Below are 21979 nucleotides of genomic sequence, written 5' to 3' on the forward strand. Positions count from 1 at the left end.
TGAGCCCTGAAGATGATCTCAATAAAGATCGAAACGTTGGCACGATAAAGAAAATGTTTTTCTGAAACCTACATCACACCATACCGCAGCTCACGATTTCTGAATAATTATCGATTAACGATCACTAATCACCACACATTCTCCTGATTATTAATTTGATGAATATATTTATCCCTTCTTAAAATAGTAAAAAATATCAACACCTCTTTAAACACGTCCGTAAGTATTTAAATGTTATTTATTTAAAATAAAAAATGGCCAGAATATAATATAGAATCAAAGCTCTTTGTAAGTTCTCCTTTCAGACGAGGTTTAAGCTTCCGAAAAATAATTAAATTCACCAATAAAGTAAAAGGACGAATTATAAAAACTACAGATTAACGAATCGTACATACTGTACAGTATTTATTTATTTTTTTTTTCCTCACAATTTTTTTTTCAAATTTATAAGTGTTTCTTTCTAGGATTCAATGTGTAAAACTGATTTATCGCAGTACTATTAAAAAAATAACACGCCCAATTAAGAAGAGTGACCGTTTTAATCAGATGTAAACTGCAAATACAAGCAAAATATTCCGCTGAATGCATCACGGACAAAAATAAATTTTTTATAGATTTTTTTTGGTGGGACGAGTGACTATTATCTTTCAGCGGTTTGATCATTTGGGTCGTCCTTGTTTGAACTTAAGCTATGTTACATATCTATGTTAATTAACGACGACAATAATAACAGTATAAAATTCACGGTACTGGAAAAAATGAAAAATTCCAAAACAACTATAGTAATAGGTCGAACTTACAAAACTTCTGATTAGTTTACAAGAAGTTTTTTTTCTTTTTTAAATGCTCTGATGGGTGGTTTAATCAAAGCAGATTTGATGTTGGGTGTTAGCCTGCGACTAGGCGAATTCATGCAGAACCGACATTTGGTCACTTATTTGGTCCGTTCCTCACTGAAGATGTTGCAATGCCGAAACGCGTCTGAATAGTTCAACCAATCCGCAAGTGAAGACGAATCCAATGCCAGTTCAGCATTAATCAAAATAACTCCAACAAATGTGCAAAAGCGATCAAATTCTGTTTACAATAATTGAACTTTGTACGATCTTTTGTAATTTAAAAAAATCAAGATGAGACCGTTACTGATATTTGAACCCTTATTGTTTTAAATTAATTACACAATCCGGTGACTCAGCGGAAATTTTTGGTTGCGCATAAATCGCTTAAAGAAGTCGTTTTCAATCTTGAATTATTCACTTGCATAACCATAAGAATGATTAAACTTTTTTCTGTTAACTTAAATGCTTATTTTTTCTCGCAGAGTCAATTATAAAATCAATACTTCCCTGGTAGATTTTAACCTTATGTCAAATAAATTAATAAATTTACTACAAGGTTTAAATGGTTTATTAATTAAGTCCTAATGTCAATACAGGAGAAGGAGAATTGTTAATCCCACAGCCAAATGAACACATGACTGACGTTTATTGTCTTTTATCATAATCTAAACAAGTCCAACAATTAGATCGTTTAGATAAATTTATATCTTGTATCTTCAACATACCTCCGTGGATATGGTTATGGTGGTTTTTGTAATATTTCGTTCCGATCATTAATGAATGTGTAAAAATAAAAACTTACAAAGTTTTCTTAAAATTTTTTTTTTAATTTCTGGCCATATATTATTTATTTGTATTGGACCCTTGAAAAGAATGCAGCTTTAATAATTCTAATGACACTATTCGCTACGAGGTCTATTAGCATAATTACAACTAGGACTTTAGCAAATTGAAAACAGTAATTAAACACTGAAAGACAAAAACACGGACACTCGTATTTTGTTGTTTATTTTTATCGTTATATTAACAATATAAATATAATAAAATTCTCCACCACACCGGAAAATCATTTGGTGATGATTAAAATTTAAGTAACCCTTTATTAATTGGTTTTGGTCTTAATCAATAACAATAAAAATACACACATATTGTTAGACATAAACAACAAAATAAGAATGTTTCTTTTTTCTGAGTGTACAAAAATGTTTATAAGCCTTTTTAAAAAGTTTGTTCCTACTCACAGTTAGTTGTCCGGATTTCAAGCTTCTAGCTCATCATCAAGTTGAAGGAATTTACAACCATGTCTCTCGACATGAAATTCCTTCAACCTGATGAGCTATAAGCTTGAAATCCGTATCATTGAAAACAACTAACTGTGTAGGAACTAACTTTTTAAAAATATTGAACAACATACTCACTCCACTATTTATCATTTCTATGTTTATAAGTTGTATGACTTGCAACAATTTATCACACAAACATCACATAATCTGTGCCAATAGAAGAAAAAAACAATTAAAGGGATATTTCAACTTATCAACTGAGATCTCAATTGCCTTATGCAATCCCCTCTGTCCTCACGGAGGGATTTTCCTCGACATAGAGTAAATTGCTTAAGAGGACTTTATCTTGTGAAACAGAATCCCATTCTTCAACAAGGGCGGTTTGATGCTGTTCAATGGAGCTGATTGTTGGGGGCGCGAACGATGTCTAACCAGTTTGATTATCATGTCCCATAAGTGTTTTATGGGATTCATTTAGGAGAACGTGCTGACCAATTCATTATGGTATCCCTACATCCTCCAATGAGCGACAACGCGAGTTTCAAGCGATCGAACAATATCATTCTTTAACACGAAGTTCTCCCTAATAAATGGAGCAAATTGGACCGCAGAGGAACTTATTCAATGTACCTCAGAGCAGTCAAAGATCAATTGTGTATGATAATCAGTTTAGTATGGGCATGGACGTTGATTCCACCCCAACTGTCTTTGAAAAGGCCATGGCTTATGCATGGCATGAAGCAAAGCGTTCTCCACACACGGTTCCGGTCATCTGATTACCACACATCAAACCATATTTCATGTCCAAGCGTCAAAAGACGACGACGATAAACAACACCCAACGGTATTCAGAAATTGTATCTTACTGTTTCAACGAAAGGCAATTTTTTTTTAATTCACAATTTATTTATTTTTATATATCATACGTATATATAAGTTTTTTTATACTGTTTGCTACAGTTTCACGCTGATAATACATGACCGAGCAGAACGTGCTGGCCAACTCATTATCGTCACCCCTACATCCTCATGTAATGGGTGACAAAAGCTACATGCTCGAGCATTATCATGCTGCAGCCAAAGATCATTTCTGTATGATAATCAGTTCGGTACGGGCATGTTGATTCCACCATTATAACTTGATGTTTGAAAAGCATGTCACATTAAGCAAAGCGTTCTCCACTTCTTCGCAACACACAGTCCCGGCCATGAACCAATGCCACAATGAACCGGCACTCATCTGCGGAGAGAACAGAAGCCCATTCTTCAAGAGATGCAATGCGAGATGCTGATTTGCGAATAGTCGCCTTTCTACTCTGTGCCCCTCCAGCAGTAGAACCTACCTGACGAGGAGGACAAGACATGCTCACGAAGCCTTCTTATGGCCGTACAAAACGGACCCCGCTTGGAGATGACTCCTATCAAGGAAGCAGTTACATGACGGTTCCATACTGCGGTAAGAGCAAAGCATCTGTAGGCGAGATCTTCTCGACTTACCCTCGCTTTTAAGAGCTTTTACTCAAATTTATTGTTTCATAAAAAAAACCATTAACTCACTCGACATCTTCGTCCTGGAAACGATGAAATTGAACTGATTTTCTGTATTTTTAATCTAGAGTGTAAAACGTTTAGTACCTCTATAACAAACAACAAGTTACCTTGTTGTGTTTACGTTTTAAGTCATCAATTAATCTTTACACCTAGTTAATGTAGAACATAAACAAATAAACACAAGTTTTTTGTTTTTTTTTAGTGTATATTAGAAGCTTTTTTTTAGTTTTAGGGCCGGAAAACTACATTGGTCATCACTAACCCCCTCTTCTTTAGCTTTGCATTTCTTATCTTTCTCGCGTTTGAATCCTACTAATTTCTTTTTTTTTTTTTTGTTTCTGAAGCTCAGTTACGATATTTTATTGTACAACGGTAACCAACTCTCTCTCTTTTCTTTGCCTTATTGCTAACCTCTCTGAATCTCTTGTGGAAAAAATTGTGGATACAATAAGACAAATATCAAACCCAAATACCCAGAAACAAAATAAAAATTAGCATTCACACTACCCAAGAGTACACGATATTTCTCGGGGTAATTGGAGATATGCCATTCCATGCATGCTAATAAATTACACTATACATTACTAATACTATATGCTATTTATGATTTATTTATGTATTATTAAAAATATAATGTTGGTGTATAAATTAATATTACATTCTGGGGCCTTTATAGAATGATTGTTAACTTCAAATTTATAATTTTAAATCTGGACCATTACTACCCTGAAGATGTCTTCACTTCACCCACAAATATAAAGTAGTACCCCTATGGCCGTTAGTTATTTAAAATTACAGAAATGTCGTTGTAGTTATAAAAGTAGTCAACATTCTAAAAAAACGTTTTTTATTATAACTTATTTTATAAAAAAGATTTCCTTTTTCATACGTTTTCTAATAAAATAACACATCAAATCGATTGATGTGCTTAATAAATTTACTTAAATTATTAATTAAAAATAAATATTTTCGTTGTACTTGTATGATACTACAATATCATAATGTTCTCAGCTGGCAAGTTGAAACATCTCGATTTTATTTGTTTTTTCACTTCTATTGACACAAATTACGTGTGTGTGTGATAAATTGCTGCAAGTCAAGCGATTTTTAAACCTTTTTATATTATTGATTTTTTTCCCCAATGAAGCAGAGGAGAATGAATAAAATTAACACATAACCACTAGAAATATGAAAATTGAAATGTAACAAGTGTACTCACACTGAATCTTTATATTTTAATAAGAAAAGCTGGTAACACATATCAGGATTAAAAATAAATAATTAAAGTACACAGTATAAACATGGAGTTTACAAAATTGCAACTTTATTATTAAACTAATCAAGCTTTTCTAAGCCATCAAGCTGAAGCTTTTTTAATAATACCTCTCATAATTCTTAAGAGAAGATAGAGTATGAATAAAATGTATGCTGTGCCAACAAAAAGTAACAGTAAACACATTTTATGGAAAGCTATTCATTTTCACTAATTAACATAAAAACAATATTTATTCATTATTTTTAGAAATGCTTAATTTAATTATTCATTTACCTTTGAAACCTTAACCAATCTCAACCATAGTTAACATGCGATAACCTGTTGCCACTGTAACTCTAACAAGTTTTTTTTAACTATCTATTTTTCAAAAATAACGACCAACTATGCGAAAATTCTTTCATTTTATCATATGGCAATTGTTTAAATGAGACAGAACTTCTTTTTGTACAAAACTACATTAACCACAAAAGTTTTAAACTTTACCCATCAATTTACTGATATGATCAATTTACAATCATGACTTTTTTTGTATAGCCATATCATTTATGATTTTTAAATGAAGTATTTTTTTTCAAACTAATCAATCATAAATAATTCTTTTGATGGGTCATTCTTGATCTGTATCGATAATGGATGTTAATACCTAACTATTTAAAAATAATCTTAGACCTTGTTTTTCAAAAATAACACTCATCTGTTTTATCTGTTATGTGAAGGATTTACTATGAGTCATACAAGTGAATGTCCTTTGTCATGCTTCTTATTTATTCTTTTTTTTTAACTCATCACTAATCATACTTTTTCCATTTTCATCGTCATTATTTTTTATTCCAAATCACAACTTGTCAGCATATGTAACTGAATAAGTATTTATTATATTAAGACCTTGAACCATAATTTTACAGTATTCTCTTTTTTTTTTTTCTTCAAAACATCAACAGTTATCATATCGAACTGATGTTTTGAAGAAAATGAAGAAAAAAAAGAGAATACTGTAAAATTGTGGTTCAAGGTCTTAACAACATAAGACAAATTTCCAGTAAAGCATGAAAGCAGGTGTCAGTTGTCATACTTCTGATTGATTTATTTTTGTTAGTTAGTTATTTCTAATTCCATACTGATCATAATACAGGTTAAAATGTAATAAATTGTCTGTGTAGCTCATTTAGTGTTTATGATAAAACCTGGTACCACAATTTTATAATTTTTTTTAAACATCATTTTGGTGAAATGGGGAAAATTTGCTGTGAATCATTAACACATGTGTCACTTGTCACGCTTCTGGTTTATGTTTTTGTTAACCAATACCAAATCATTCTTTTAACCAGTTATATTGTATTCCACTCTGATCATGACAATGATTAGCATGTGATAAATTGTCAGTGTAACTGATTTAGTGTTTATGATATAAGCTTGTGCCACAATTTTACAATATTTTCTTGATATTTAAAGAATTTTTTTTTCCAAAAACATTAGTTTGAAGAAATGTGACCAATTAACTGTGAATCATGCAAAGCAATGTCACTTTTCATGCTTCTGATTTATCTCTTTTTGTTAGCCTATACCAAACCATTCTTTTGACCAGTTACATTGTTTTCTGCTCCGATCATGACAATGATTAGCATGCGCTAAAATGGTAGTTTAACTGATTTACTGTTTATGATATAACCTTGTATCTCAATTTTACAATATTTTCTAAATATTTAGATTTTTTTTTCAAAAACATTAGTTTGAGGAAATGTGACAAATTTACTGTGAATTATGAAAGCAGATGTATCTTTTTGTTAACCAATACCAAATCATGCTTTTGACCAGTTGTTTTTAACTCCGCACCGATCATAACAATGATTAGCATGTGATAAAATGTCAGTGTAACTGATTTAGTGTTTATGACATAACCTTGGGCCGCTATTTTACAATATTTTTTATTTCTTTAAAGATTTTTTTTTTCAAAAACATTAGTTTGAGAAATCATGAAAGCAGATGTCACTTCTCATCCTTCTGATTTATCCCTTCTTGTTAACCAATACTAAATCATTCTTTTGACCAGTTATATTGAATCCCTCTCCGATTGTAACAATGATTAGCATGTGATAAATAGTTAGTGTAACTGATTTAGTGTTTATGATACAACCTTGTACCACAATTTTACGATATTTTTAAATATTTTTTATTTTAATTTCAAAAACATTAGTTTGATTAAATAAGACAAATTTACTGTCATGAAAGCACTTGTCACACTTCTCATTTATTTATTTTTGTTCAACCAACCAGAAATCTTTCTTTGGATCAGTTATTTCAGTGTATTAACCAATCAAAACAATATGTTGTAACTACTTGTTGCCAGTAGGATTTGTAATAATTCATCAAAACACTCAACAGCTTAATGGAATTAGTGATTGAAGTAGTGTCACGCTATACTGAAAAAAAATTGTGATTGTTGATGAACCGACAATTTAAAAAATTAAATTAAAAAAATTAGTGTAATAATTGAAGACTGATTTAAACAAAATCAATTATTTTATTTCAATAATGATTGTGTTGACATAGATTATTTTCTATCAATATCTTCGTTGGGTTTTTCGGCTTTTTCCTTATTAAAACTCTCGACGTGTTAAGCAATGTTTCTGAAAGATTGTAAAAAAGTAAATTGTCGACTTACCCAGAAGAAATCAAAAAGCATGTTGGACGAAGCGAGATGGAAATTTGTTGTTTTTGTTGGACGACTCTCTGACATCGGTCATAAGGTGACTTACAGGATTCGAATGCGAACGAGACACCAATTAGAAAGATAGAAAACTAGACGATTTAACTATGTAAAAAGGATAATTCCAGATAGATCCGTTATAAAAAAAACCGTACAACTCGTTAAACCGACATTACCTGGAAAAGAAAATTGAATTAACAAAGGGGCGAATCCTCTAATCCAATCGAGTGAGGAGCGTGTTCTACTTACATGATTAATAAAAAAAACCTTATCGACAATCCACCGAGGTCGTTCGACGAAGACTGAGAGACTTTCGAGAAAGTCAATTCAAAATTATCACATTGACTTTTTAACGAAAACTACTTGAGACTACATCCGAAAGTGGAATTTGTTTGTAATCAATTCTGAGGATGTTGTATAACTCATAACCTTTTCGGATCATAACATCGCTCCGATCCTGTGCACGTTCGCCAACTGGCGGACCGCCGTCGATTCGAACTTCCTTTTGGACTCGATCGGCCGATTTCGTAAAGTGTCCATTTAACCAGTGCGCACAGCCAGGAGGACGTCGCGAACTGAAAAGTGGGGAATCAAACACCTCTGATCGGATTATGATCAATTGGGAGTTTTTGTCATTTTCATTTCCTTTGAGACGGGGTACCGACTCGGCCGATCCAGGCCAATGTTTCGCGCCCGAATCGGGAAAAATATCAAACGTTATGACAAAACGTCAATCGTCTTCTACAACTTGATGATTGTGGTTTAGCGTTGATTTTAGCATAAGCGTTGATACTGATCATAATCGCGGCTATCGGCTCAGAATCGATCTGCGGGCATAGACTCGCATAACGTGCTGCTTGCACGGCTGGGCGCCACATCGCCATCAGACGTCCCTTACCAGAAACAATAAAGTTGGGTTCACCAATAAGTTTGTTCGGACAAAAACATTTATTGAAGTACACTGATAAACAAATTTAACGCACCAATCAATTGATTTAGTTTAAAATTAAATCCATTATCTTTCCACATTATCATAGTCAAAATAATGCTTTTACTTCCTTTTGTACTGATTACTCCAATTGCACAAAAAGTAGCATTATGCCATTTCATTCTGTTACGCCTAAAGATCACTATTTATCTTTTTCCTTAGTTTGCATTTGATATTCTTATATTTTCGCTGACTTCTGGAAACGTTCTTACATTTTCCCTGTATTCCTTAAGTGGTGCCTTTCTTGGAGTGGTTACTGATTTGAGGGTGGTCTTTAAAAAGATGTGTACCTTTGAGGATCATTATTCATACATGATGAATTGAACAAAAAGAAACCCTGGTTTCATTAAACTTATGACATCTGACTTAACAAGTCTATATACAATAAAAATATTTCATCAGTCTTTGGTTAGGAGTATTTTTGAATATGGCGATTTTATATTGCTTAGGTGGTGCCTCTCTTGGGGAGGTCTCGGTGATTACTGATTTGGGGGTGGTCTTTAAGTGTACCTTTGAGGATCATTATTCATACATGATGACTTGAACATAAAGAAACCCTGGTTTCATTAAACATATCTGACTTCACAAGTGTTTAGGCAATGAAAATATTTCATCGGTCTTTGGTTAGGAGTATTTCTGAATACGGTGATTTTAAATTGCTTAGGTGGTGCCACTCTTGGGGAGGTCTCTGTGGTTACAGATTTGGGGGTGATCTTTAAGTGTACCTTTGAGGATCATTACTCATACATGATGACTTGAACATAAAGAAACCCTGGTTTCATTAAACTTATATCTGACTTAACAAGTGTTTATGCAATAAAAGTATTTTATCAGTCCTTGGTTAGGAGTATTTCTGAATATGGTGATTTTATATTGCTTAAGTGGTATAGATACCATAGTTAACCATGGGGAGGTCTCCGTGGTTACTAATTTCAGGGTGGTCTTTAAAAATAAGTGTACCTTTGAGGATCATTATTCATACATGATGAATAGAACGTAAAGAAACTCTGGTTTCATTAAACTTATGACATCTGACAAGTGTTTAGGCATAAAAAATATTTTATCAGTATTTGGTTAGGAGTATTTCTGAATACAATGCTTTTATACTGCTTATATGGTTTCCATCTTGGGGAAGTCTCCATGATTACTGAATCGGGGGTGGTCTTTAAAAATAAGTGTACCTTGGAGGATCATTATTCATACATGATGAATATAACGTAAAGAAACTTTGGTTTCATTAAACATCTGACTTAACAAATGTATATACAATAAAAGTATTGTATCTGTTTTCGGTTGGTATTTTTGAATATTGTGATTTAATTTGTTCACCTAACTATAAGACCAATTCAAATGATTTAGAGAAAAGTTACCAAATATCTGTTTAAATTTGTCCATAACTTTACTGGTATTCCACAGCCCTAGACGCATTGAATAGAGTTTTTGGTCACTTGGCTACTTTTTCACTATTCAGATGAAATATTTTTGTTTCATAGCTGCTACAGAAATTCTATCACAACTCAGCTTAAGGGTGCCTAGCTGTTGTTTGCAAGTGACAACTGTTTTGACATTTCATCTTGCTTATAGAATTGACCATTCTTTTTAATGTCAAGCATTGATCCTTTTGTCGACAGTCGTGGCCTTTAAACAAAATTTTTTTGTTTTTAAGATAGATGTTTCCCTAGAACTGTGTTGAATTTTAATCTTTGATTTTCCTTATTTCTATTTACACGTGTATTTGTCACTCTTTATACACACTACAATTAATTACGGTTTTTTTAGTTGAGATGAAAAAAAGCTAATGGCACGAGGGATTCGAACCCACGACCTTCGGCTAGATACGCCGCTACTCTACCACTTGAGCTATCGTGACCTCGATCAACTCTGACATCAACTCCCCATCTCAACCCCACCTTATGAGTTTTCCCTCCTTTTGCCATTTTTCTAATGTCATGTGGTCAAGCACGAAAATAGTGAATTTATACACACTGTTTTTTCTTAATGTATTATTATTATTATATTTTGACTGCTCTATTTTGGGGCTGCTTCCCTGTTTGAACTGTGTAATACATGAATCAAACATCTCTTTCAATGGCTCATCAGGCATTTGTGTGTATGACAGTCAGGGTGATAACATTATTAGAAGGATACAGCCAGTACAAAGTCGCGTTTGGAGACTGAGTGTAAATCACTATGTTAGGTAGGATTCTTTGGCACTTCAGAGAAACAGAGATTCATCCGTCGTCAGTCTTCGAAACCACAGTATTACGGGAAAGACGTCCGAATTGATAAGATTCCGGGTAACATGCCATTATTCTTTTTCTTTATCAAGACGTCCCATAAATAAAGCTGCTGTGTCCACTAACTAGCATTTGTTGAGATTTGGCACCTAATTGTAGTTAAAACGCAGAAACTGAAAATCATAATAAAATAGGCTTAAAATGACTTACAATTCTTTTTTTTATGTTGAGCCCATTTTTGAGCTTGATAAGTTGAAGCAAAACATTTCTTTTGACGTTTACATGGTGTTCATATAAGAATGTTTTAAAGGATTGAAAATGTAGGAATAAACCTGAGGAAAGCCGGACTAATAAATCAATATACATAACACTAAAAAGCCAAAATATTATTATTCCTTTATATTCCTCAATGTTGTTCACAAATTGCTACACAAATGTTTTTGATTAGAAAACCTCTACCATAATACACATTACAGCTAAAAAGTTATATCTAACAAATTATGTTATTTTAAAAATATGTTTTTTTGAATTACAAAATAATGATAATAATTTGTATTTCATAATCAAAAACAATTTATGATCTATGTATGTTTATATATTTCAAATCGGTTACAAATTCAATAAACCCAAGAGTACAAATTAGGCAAAATAACAAAGACCAATGAATCCAAGAATGATGTTTATTAAAATATGATGGTGTGTTAGTATTCTCTATAGGTTAACAAAAACAAAATAATAAAAAAATCATTATGTCACCACACACAATATATTAAAAAAGTATCACATGGTTGGGATTATTACTTTACTAACTGAATAAGTAGTCTACAGAGAAGAAAGGAAACAAATAAACAGAATATAAATGCTTAGTGCAGAAAAAGATACATTTTTCTTAATTAAAATCATCCAAAATTGGAATAATAAAAATAATTGAAAGAAAATGTCTGCTAAAGGTTTTTTTTTGTGTTTGCTTAATTTCCAGCCTAAATTTAAATGCAGCAATTTAACTTAGTTTTGCGTATTCTTATGAAAGTTGTCCACAATCGGCAACAGTGATAACTTTTGAAGTTTTTCCACTTTGAGATCCATAGGACTCGAGGGTCTTAACAACATCCATACCTTCAACGACACTCCCAAAGACAACATGCCTGTTGTCCAGCCAGGCAGTCTTTGCAGTTGTTATAAAAAACTGACTGCCGTTGGTGTTGGCTCCAGCATTAGCCATAGACAAGATGCCTGGAAGAAACAAAAAAAGTTAAAAACATAATTTTATTTTAAAATGGTTTAGAAATTTTTATTGTTGATAGTTGAATATACCAGGTCCAGTGTGCTTAAGTTGGAAATTCTCATCGTTGAATTGACCTCCGTAGATTGATTTTCCACCGGTACCATTGTGTTTGGTAAAATCACCTCCTTGGCACATGAAGTTAGGGATTACACGGTGAAAAGTTGAGCCTTTGTAACCAAAACCTTTCTCTCCAGTACAAAGAGCACGGAAATTCTCTGCAGTCTTGGGCACTACATCACTTCGGAGCTGTCAACAATACATTTAAATTATTTTTTCATAAAAGGTGAGTATATTAACTGTAATTATAAATTTTGGTTAAAAAGAAACATGGAGAACAAGCCATTAGTGACTAAATGACAAACTCATGTGTAGCATTTTTACAAAAGTTAAGATTTTTATATAATTAAGATGTGAGAGAGAAAATAGGTTTTTATGTTATTTCACAAGGAATACAAAATGTCATGAACAAGATTACCGGCACACTATCACAGAGTAGGCTTGACATTTGTATCTAATTGATCACAAACTAATAAATACACATATATTATTTACTTATATATGCTACAACAAACTATATTTTCTAAGTTGTCATAGTAGTTTTGACAAATGTCATATAATGTATTGACACATATTAAATTTTATTTTTAAAATATGCCACCCGTACATTAGATCATTGATGTATTTCTCGTGACAACTAATTTTATTCTAATAATAAAATAGTGCTTGTGAGAAAATGTTATGGCCAGGAAACAAATTACAGATGATAAATATATACATATATTTTTTAAATGTTAATTAATGTATCAACACAATTCAAATTTTATTTAAACAAATATGCCACCTGTGCGTTAGATCTATGATATATTTCTTGTAACTAATTTTATTCTAGTAATAACAGAGTGCTTATGAGCAAATTAATTCTAATATAAATGAGCAAATTCAACATGAGCAGAGAACAAAATACATTTCATAAACACACAATTTTTTGTATTGTGAAATTATTTACATATTTTAAATTTTTTTTTTTAAATGTGCCACTTTTCGTGTATTATGTTTGATCAGAAGTTCACACGTCATTGAACTTTTTTAATGGGAGTGAAACAGTAAAATCGTGAATATTGAACTTTCACCCAGTTCTATAACGTGCTCAAAGGAGGTGTAACAAAGACCACAAAAATCATGCTGATATAAATAAACTACAACAGTCATAAATTTTGGTACAATTATAGCAAGTATTGATCCAATGAAGTGAATCAATTTTTTCTTCCTACAGAGATTTGATGATCAAATTGTATATATTTATAAACGTGCTGGGTGAGTTGAGAGTCAATAAACCCAACAATTAAAAAAAATATGTAAAAAAATTAATTTATAGGATGCATTTTCAGAAATTATTGCAAAGAATGTTGGATCAGACATCCCTAAGAAATTTTCACTCAGCAACCACTGACCATGGGTAGGGTTCAACCATTTCTGACTTAGACCATGTTAATGCCAATGGAAATCGGACAGGAGGTATTCATCATTCCCAACATTTTAACAAAAGGCATATACTTTCTTCTTTTTTTTTATAAGAAATATTTCTAAAGGTTGAGAGGATTGTAATTCAGCAACCATAACTGGATTTATCCCTTTTGGGTTTAAAAATGCCTAACTATCTATATCAATGCAAGTAGAAATAATGAAGAGGTGACAGAGGAAAACATGATTTTTTAATTTACAATACAACTGTTTTAGCTACTTGTTCACCAAGGCGAATCTGTATGAAAAATAATTGGTAAAACTACTTTTAAAACACAAATTTATAATTATATTCATCATTCCCACCATTTTAATATAAAAGGCAAAATATACTTTCTTCTCTTTTTTTTTATAAGAAAAAAGGTGGACAGGATTGTAATTCAGCATCCATAACTGGATTTATCCTTTTTGGGTTTATAAATGCCTCACTATCTGTAGCAATGCAAGTAGAAATAATGAATAGGAGTCAGAAGAAAACATGATTTTTTAAATTTACAATACAACCGTTTTAGCTACTTGATCACCAGTGTGAATCAGTATGAAAAATAAACAAAAGGCAAAATATACTTTCTTCTTTCTTTTTTTTTATAAGAAATATTTCTAAAGGTTGAGAGGATTGTAATTCAGCATCCATAACTGGATTTATCCCTTTTAGATTTAAAAATGCCTCACTATCTATAGTAACGCAAGTAGAAATAATGAAGAGGTGTCAGAGGAAAACATGATGTTTTAATTTACAATACAACTGTTTTAGCTACTTGTTCACCAAGGCGAATCTGTATGAAAAATAATTGGTAAAACTACTTTTAAAACACAAAATTACCATTATATTCATCATTCCCAACATTTTAACAAAAGGCAAAATATACTTTCTTCTTTCTTTTATAAGAAATATTTAAGGTGGACAGGATTGTAATTCAACATCCGTAACTCGATACATCCTTTTTGGGTTTAAAAATGCCTCACTATCTGTAGCAATGCAAGGAGAAATAATGAATAGTGTCAGAGGAAAACATGATTTTTTACAATACAACCGTTTTAGCTACTTGATCACCAGTGCGAATCTGTATGAAAAATAATTGGTAAAACGACTTTTAAAACACAAATTTATAAGTAATTGTTTTTCTCAAGAATCACAGTTTTGATCGTGTTATTAAACTAGATAAGAAACATGTTTTACTTGTTACAACTTTGTTCATTTGCACGTACAAAAATTTAGCAAATAATGATTTTTTAAAATATATATAATCTACTTTATAGAATGCATTTTCATATTTTAGTACAAAGAATGTTGGATCAGACTTCCCTAAGGAATTTTCACTCACCAACCACTGACCATGGGCTGGGTGCAACCATTTCTGGCTTAGACCATGTTAATGCCAATGGAAATCGGACAGGAGGTATTCATCATTCCCAACATTTTAACAAAAGGCATATACTTTTTTTTTTTTTATAAGAAATATTTCTAAAGGTTGAGAGGATTGTAATTCAGCATCCATAACTGGATTTATCCCTTTTGGATTTAAAAATTCCTCACTATCTATAGTAACGCAAGTAGAAATAATGAATAGGTGTCGGAGGAAAACATGATTTTTTAATTTACAATACAACTGTTTAAGCTACGTGTTCACCAAGGCGAATTTTTATGAAAAATAATTGGTAAAACTACTTTTAAAACACAAATTTATAAGTAATTATTTTTCTCAAGAAGCAAAGAGTTGAGCATGTTATTAAACTAGATAAGAAACAAGTTTTACTTGTTACAACTTTGTTCATTTGCACGTACAAAAATTTAGCAAATAATGATTTTTTAAAATATATATAAACTACTTTATAGAATGCATTTTCATATTTTAGTACAAAGAATGTTGGATCAGACTTCCCTAAGGAATTTTCACTCACCAACCACTGACCATGGGCTGGGTGCAACCATTTCTGGCTTAGACCATGCTAATGCCAATGGAAATCGGACAGGAGGTATTCATCATTCCCAACATTTTAACAAAACGCAAAATATACTTTCTTCCTTTTTTTTTTATAAGAAATATTTCTAAATGTTGACAACATTGTAATTCAGCATCCATATGTCATCCCTTTTGGATTTAAAAATGCCTCACAATCTATATCAATGCAATTAGAAATTGAACCACGTTAATGCCAATGGATATCATTCCCATCATGTGAAATTGGATTGATCCTTTAAGCAAACATTAAGTTTTCTTGAGAAAAATTTAACGCCATATCTTGTTAGATGTTAACTCATGTCATATTTTTCACACAACTATATAAATCTTAGTAAATCTTGTCATATTTTTCACACTACTATATAAATCTTACTAAATCACACTTCCATCATAGGAATCGCCACGCAGCATTCATTTGATGATGGTTTGATAGTTCCAACCATTTCTGACTTAAAACATGTTAATCAATTTTAAGTTGTACACCACACAGCATTTTTATGTATATAATAATCTAATATTCTATAGTGTTAACTATTTTGCCCAAAAGTTTAAAAATTATAAATAACTGTTAATACTACATTAAAATAAACTAATGTTTAGATCCCAAGGGTAAAACATTTATATTTACTATGTTTGAGTAAATTTCAACTAAAAGCAAGTGCATATTACTTTCTTTTAGTACAATGTACCTACAAGTGCCGGATCAGACTTCGTGATAGGAAATGTCACTCAGCATCCACTGATCATGGTTAGGGTTCAACCATTTCTGGCTTAAACCATGTTAATTCCAGCGGAAATCGGACAGGAAGTTTTCATCATTCCAAACATATTCTGGTTAACAAATTTAACATTATACATATTGTCTTAGCTAATTTCATATGTTTATAGAATTTTGTAAACATAATTTTCATTTAAAAAAATTTAAATTCATAAACAAACAATTACTGATGATAGTGATATTTCAAAATGACTGGTATTAATATGCCGAAACATATTTAAACACATATTTGATATTGTATGTTAAATACAAAATAGAGTATGCCACGTTATACAATTATATTCTTCTAAAAACAGAAATTTCATAATAATAATAATATAATAGGTTTGGATGTTAGGGCGTGAAATGACCTTAGCCGTTAAAACGCCCTTAAAAATTAATAATAATAATAATAATAATCGTTCAAAATAAATTCTATCCCTTAGTTGTAAGCTTTACTTTTTTGGATTAGAAAATTCTAAAGGAACAGTTAGAAATCTTGCTCATAACCGTAAATATGACAACAATCATCAATAGAAGAATGATGAACCAATAATGCCACTCAAGACCCAGAAATATAAATATTTGTGTATTTAACGTGATCAAGTTGGGTTAGATATCTGTGCACAATTGTTCTTCAGGTCCTATGACCATGGTTTGGGTTTAACCTTTCTGGTTTAAACTATGTTAATGACAGTGAAAATCCAACAGGAAGTTTTTCATCATACCAAGTTGATTAATGACCCTGGTAACTACACTGTTAGTGTTTATAAAAAAATGTTGGGATAAAAATTTAATGAAAAAAATATTGCTTTTGCAATTTTTAAGGAAATTATTTTTTCAAATCTAAAATAAAATCAACAAAGAGTCTTAAATCAGTCCCCCACAATATACATATTTACTATTACATAATTAAACTTATGTTGGATCAGACTTCCCTGAGGATTTGTCACTCAGCAATCACTAACCATGGCTAGGGTTCAACCATGTCTGGCTTAAACCATGTTAACGCCAGTGGAAATCGGACAGGAAATTTTTCATCATTCCCAGCATTGAACTTTAAATTAACTTAGAGGTTGATACAATATTACAACAAATACCGTGCTAGAATGTCTCATGCAAGGTTCCCATAATAAACAAAACATGAAAATGAATAGGGTAATGACAGGAAATGCACAGAGGGGAGAATTGTAAAGAAGGGGGAGTTAAAAAGTTAATATCAATGAACCATTCCCTGAAATGATGGATATAAAAGCATATAGATCATTTCTTTGAATAGAAAAATCAATAAACATATACAACGTAAATGAAATATTGAAGTAGGAATTTTACCTTTTTTCAATTTGTTTATATTTATTATAGTATTTGTTCACTCATTTGCAAACTAACTGATAAAGCGTACAGATTTGGGAGAAAAAAATCATTTTATTTGGACTTGCAACTTGTCTATTTTTTTTTAGTACAAATCAATCAAAGGAGGAAATGTCTCAAAAGAAATGCACATATTCCATCAACTTCGTTAATAGGGGGAGGACTAATGGTAACTGAGTAGTCAGTATATTGTGGACGCTCAACTGAACCCCATATCAAGGGCTTGTTTCTCACCGTCACCCTTGGCGTTTTACTCGCTCTCTCCTTCACCCAAAGATACAATTACAAAATCCAATTAATAATGAATGAAGAAAAAAATTTTGTTTAGCATTTTTAACAATATTACCCTACATCTCATCAGGGGGTTAATTACCACCACGAAGAATTAACACAACATTCGGTGATCCTAACGGCTTATCAGAATCTCAATTTTTAACAAACTTTAAAAAAGCATAGGGAAATAAGCCTAATAAGGGAATCCAGATGGCTGAGTGGGTGAAAGTGTCACTCGATTAGTCACAGACATAGTGGGTTCAATTTCCAACAGATGGTTAAGCCCTTATGTGAAAAATAATTTTAAAACGTCAGCCAAGTTGATGAATTTACATTGAATATCATGATAAGACCAATTGAGGGGAGGAAAAAAACTAAAGTGCATCGTTGTGATTTTCCGTTATAGAATGGATGGTTAAGGATGGTTATAGAATGGACGAGCTATCTCGTTCATTGTAAAAATAACTCATAATTTGATCATACTTGAAACCAGTTTACAATACAGTAAATAAATTTTTATATATGTTAACTTCATGAGTCATTAATTATAGTTTCAAAGTCCACATCACGGGAATATATGCCTCGAGAGCTTGAAAAAAAAAGTTAATGATTTCTTTCTAACCGGCTCTTTACCGTAAAATTATATTTAAATTATCTCCAACATAATTAATATCCATCATCACTGCTATAATTTTATACTGGAAATCATGGGATAAGGCCAATTGGAAAGAAAACACTCAAGACCCTCATTGATTATTTATGACACAAACAAGTCATGATTTCAATGTGTAAAAATAACTCATTTTTGCGTTCAGTGTAATTTCATCATATTTGAAACCAGTTTTTTAATATCGTAAATAGATGTTCATATTTGTTAACGTTAAGTTAATTATAGTTTTAAAGTCCTGATCATGTGGATATATTCCCTGAAGTCTTGGCGAAAAAACTGAGCATTTTCTTTCCAGTCTATGATTTTAAATACATATAAAATTTACGATACACCAGAAACATCCTGGGCTTAACTTGTTTAAACTTACAATAAGAATAATATTAAAAATGATGTTAACATACCTATGTAATACTATTATTAAATGGATTTATATTTTTTCTTTAGAGAAGAAGTCTTTTTTTAAAAAGAGCTAAATTAGATTTTTTTAATAGAAATGTATTTGCTTAACAGAAAAACAAGGGAACAATTAAAAAGAAAAAAGAAACAAAGAAACAGATTAAATTATAGATGTAGTCATTTAAAGAGGTGGGGGAGAGGAACGCATGGCCTAGAACTCAAAAGACGAGAAGGGGAGGGGGATTAAAAGTTTTTTTTTTTAATTATATTAATTATTAACAAATATTTTTTTGTGTTAACGTTACAAATTATTCTATAGACGGCAGAGTTAAAAGTTATTTAAGGACTGAAAATAAAGAAATGGTTCGATAAGTTGAAAAAAAGGGGCAGGAAACAAATTAATGACAGGAATAACCATGGCACATGGCGTTGAAAATGTAAGAAGCCTAATTCTTGCGGGTTAAAAAATAATTTTCACTTAAAACAGTTAAAATGTTAATATTTTAAGAAATAATATGACAAATCGGTTAGTTTTATTGTGAAAGATTGAAGTTTGTTGGAAATAAGTGGTTTGGAAGGGAGTCGGCAAAGCGGGTCCGGCATCGAGTACCGACAGCCTCTCCCCGTCGGCCGATTAATACTATATTAAAATAAATGAATAAATAGTTTATACCTCCATAACAATCCGTCCGACGGGCTGGTTGTTGGCCTGCATGTCGAAATAGACCTTCGGTAGAGACATTTCTGCCTTTTTGCTGAAGTACTCTAGCGTGGAAGTGAGAGGCGAGCGTCGAACAAGAATCCGGTTGAGGCACTCGACAGACAAGGAATGTCGGGCGAGAAGGGCGGTCAAAACCATAACTAACGGACAACGGAAGTAGAGAGCGCTTCCACCCCTTTTTACCAATCTTATCCTTAACAAAAAAATATAAAAACACAAACAAACATATATTACAAATACAACTTGATACAGTTTACAAATAAGTAATTAGACCGGCTTTTATCGGTCAACAGTTAAAAAAGTAAAAATACCTGTTATATAAATAAACTTCGCGTTGGCGAGACCCACACTACCACGAGGTCTATCTAAACTCCCCCTCCATACATCAAAAACTATTTTTTTTTTTTTTTTAACTAATTTTGTACTATATTTAAACAAGATATATTTATCAATAAATATAACATTAAAAAATACACTGAAGCAATAATGACTAAGCATTTATGTAAATTGTCCAAACCTTTTATTACATGCCTCAACATAATATAACACTTTCTTTAAATAAAAATAAAAAAATGAACAAAACATTCTCATGTTTAAATTGATTTTAAAAAAATATAATTCTAACAAAGAATAAAATTTTTATGTAACAACAAATATTGATTGGAAAGTGAAAAAAGAATGACAGGATTTCCCGCCATGATTCAAAATTTCCATCGATTTCCATGTTTCAGAAACCAAATAAACAATAATAATATTAAAACTTGATTAAAACATTATAGTTATGATAAAATAAAAAATAAATAAAAAAAGTACTTTGAAATTTTCATATTTTTTATGTACTTGCTTTTTCAATACTATTAACACCGATATTTTTTTTTATAATTCAGGTATTTAATAAAAGATTATTTGTAGATCGTGAGATGCACTCTTGTGTGATGTGGGTTTAGAAAAACATTTCCTTTATCACTTGCCAAAGTTTCGATTTTTATTGAGATCATTTTCAAGGCCTGGGATATATAAACATTGTTTAAATTAATTGATCTTTTTTTGTAAGGTTTTAGTTGAAATGAAAAAGCTAGTGCTACGAGCGGTATTCGTAAAGCCGAAGGTCGTAAAAAAAATAATCATTTGAAAGAACTAATTTGGTCAATCAGACCACTAACTATAATATATTGTTTAAATTATTTCATTTAGCAAGAACTAATTTTGGCATTAGGTTTAATTTCAAACATTGGGAATTGAACCAGATTGATTTATTGATTTTTGAGCATGAAAGTCTTAATTTATAATAAAGATTTAAAGAGTTCTTGTTCATCGGCTGATTTTAGGTAAGTGGAACTCAGAATTATTAATATAATTTAATTATATAATATAATTCTACTATAGTATTTAATAATATAGTTATAATTATATATTATTATATAGCATAGTTAATAATATAGTATTTAATATTTAATTTAATTATATAATATAATTATACTATAGTATAATTTAAACAATGATTATAAATCCCAGGCCCTGAAGATGATCTCAATAAAAATCGAAACGTTGGCACAATAAAGAAAATGTTTTTCTAAACCTACCAGACCTCATCTCACAATCTTCAAATAATCATTAATTAACGGTCACTAAATACATTTAATAAAAGATTTGGTTAGTGGGAAAATAAAAATATCTCTCAAAAACAAAAAAATTAATTTAAAAAAATAAAAATTACTTTTGTGTATGAAAATAAAACATTATAAAACAAACTTTACAATATTTAATAGGGCGTATTACCTCTTCTTGCTCTTATTACACACTCTAAATTTCTCAGAGCGCTCATAATTATGCTTTTAACCATTTCTTGAGGAATTTCATCCATAAATCTCAATTAATGTAACTTTCAGCTCAGCTTAGGCTGTAGGAGGGTTATTTTTTGTTTTACCCAACGTCCCAGCTCTTCTCAAAGTACTCAATCGGGTTCAAATCACGAATATGGCCTGGGCGTCTTAGGATGTAAATGTTGACATTTCAAAGGTGGCGACAGTTGGCCTTTCATTATCATGCATAAACAAAAATTGCTTGCCAATAAATGGAGCAAATGGTACCACATATTCCTCAAGAATCTCTGTCAGTAGATTTCTGCATTAAGTGACCT

General features: G+C 31.2%; 2 protein-coding genes across 2 annotated transcripts in view; both read right to left on the reverse strand.

Moving 5' to 3' along the window:
- LOC106669485 (phosphatidylcholine:ceramide cholinephosphotransferase 2-like) overlaps window positions 1-8426 on the reverse strand; it is a 41954-nt gene extending 33528 nt beyond the window's left edge. The window contains exons 1-2 of the mRNA XM_014399005.2: window positions 7906-8426; window positions 7612-7832 (exon numbers count right to left, since the gene is read on the reverse strand). The gene's annotated coding sequence lies outside the window, so the exon portion shown is untranslated. The remainder of the gene's footprint in view (window positions 1-7611; window positions 7833-7905) is intronic.
- A 2839-nt stretch (window positions 8427-11265) lies between these two features.
- LOC106669473 (peptidyl-prolyl cis-trans isomerase) lies at window positions 11266-20236 on the reverse strand. The gene is made up of 4 exons (XM_024228760.1): window positions 20151-20236; window positions 19792-20032; window positions 12196-12412; window positions 11266-12114 (listed from the first exon to the last, which is right to left on the reverse strand). Exons 2-4 carry the CDS (start codon window positions 19975-19977, stop codon window positions 11903-11905), a joined length of 615 nt encoding a protein of 204 aa, XP_024084528.1. The 5' UTR covers window positions 19978-20032; window positions 20151-20236; the 3' UTR covers window positions 11266-11902.
- Window positions 20237-21979: the final 1743 nt, after the last annotated feature.

Source organism: Cimex lectularius, unplaced genomic scaffold (genome assembly GCF_000648675.2).
Source record: "Cimex lectularius strain Harlan isolate CLEC.00 unplaced genomic scaffold, Clec_2.1 scaffold113, whole genome shotgun sequence".
Classification (NCBI taxonomy): domain Eukaryota; kingdom Metazoa; phylum Arthropoda; class Insecta; order Hemiptera; family Cimicidae; genus Cimex; species Cimex lectularius.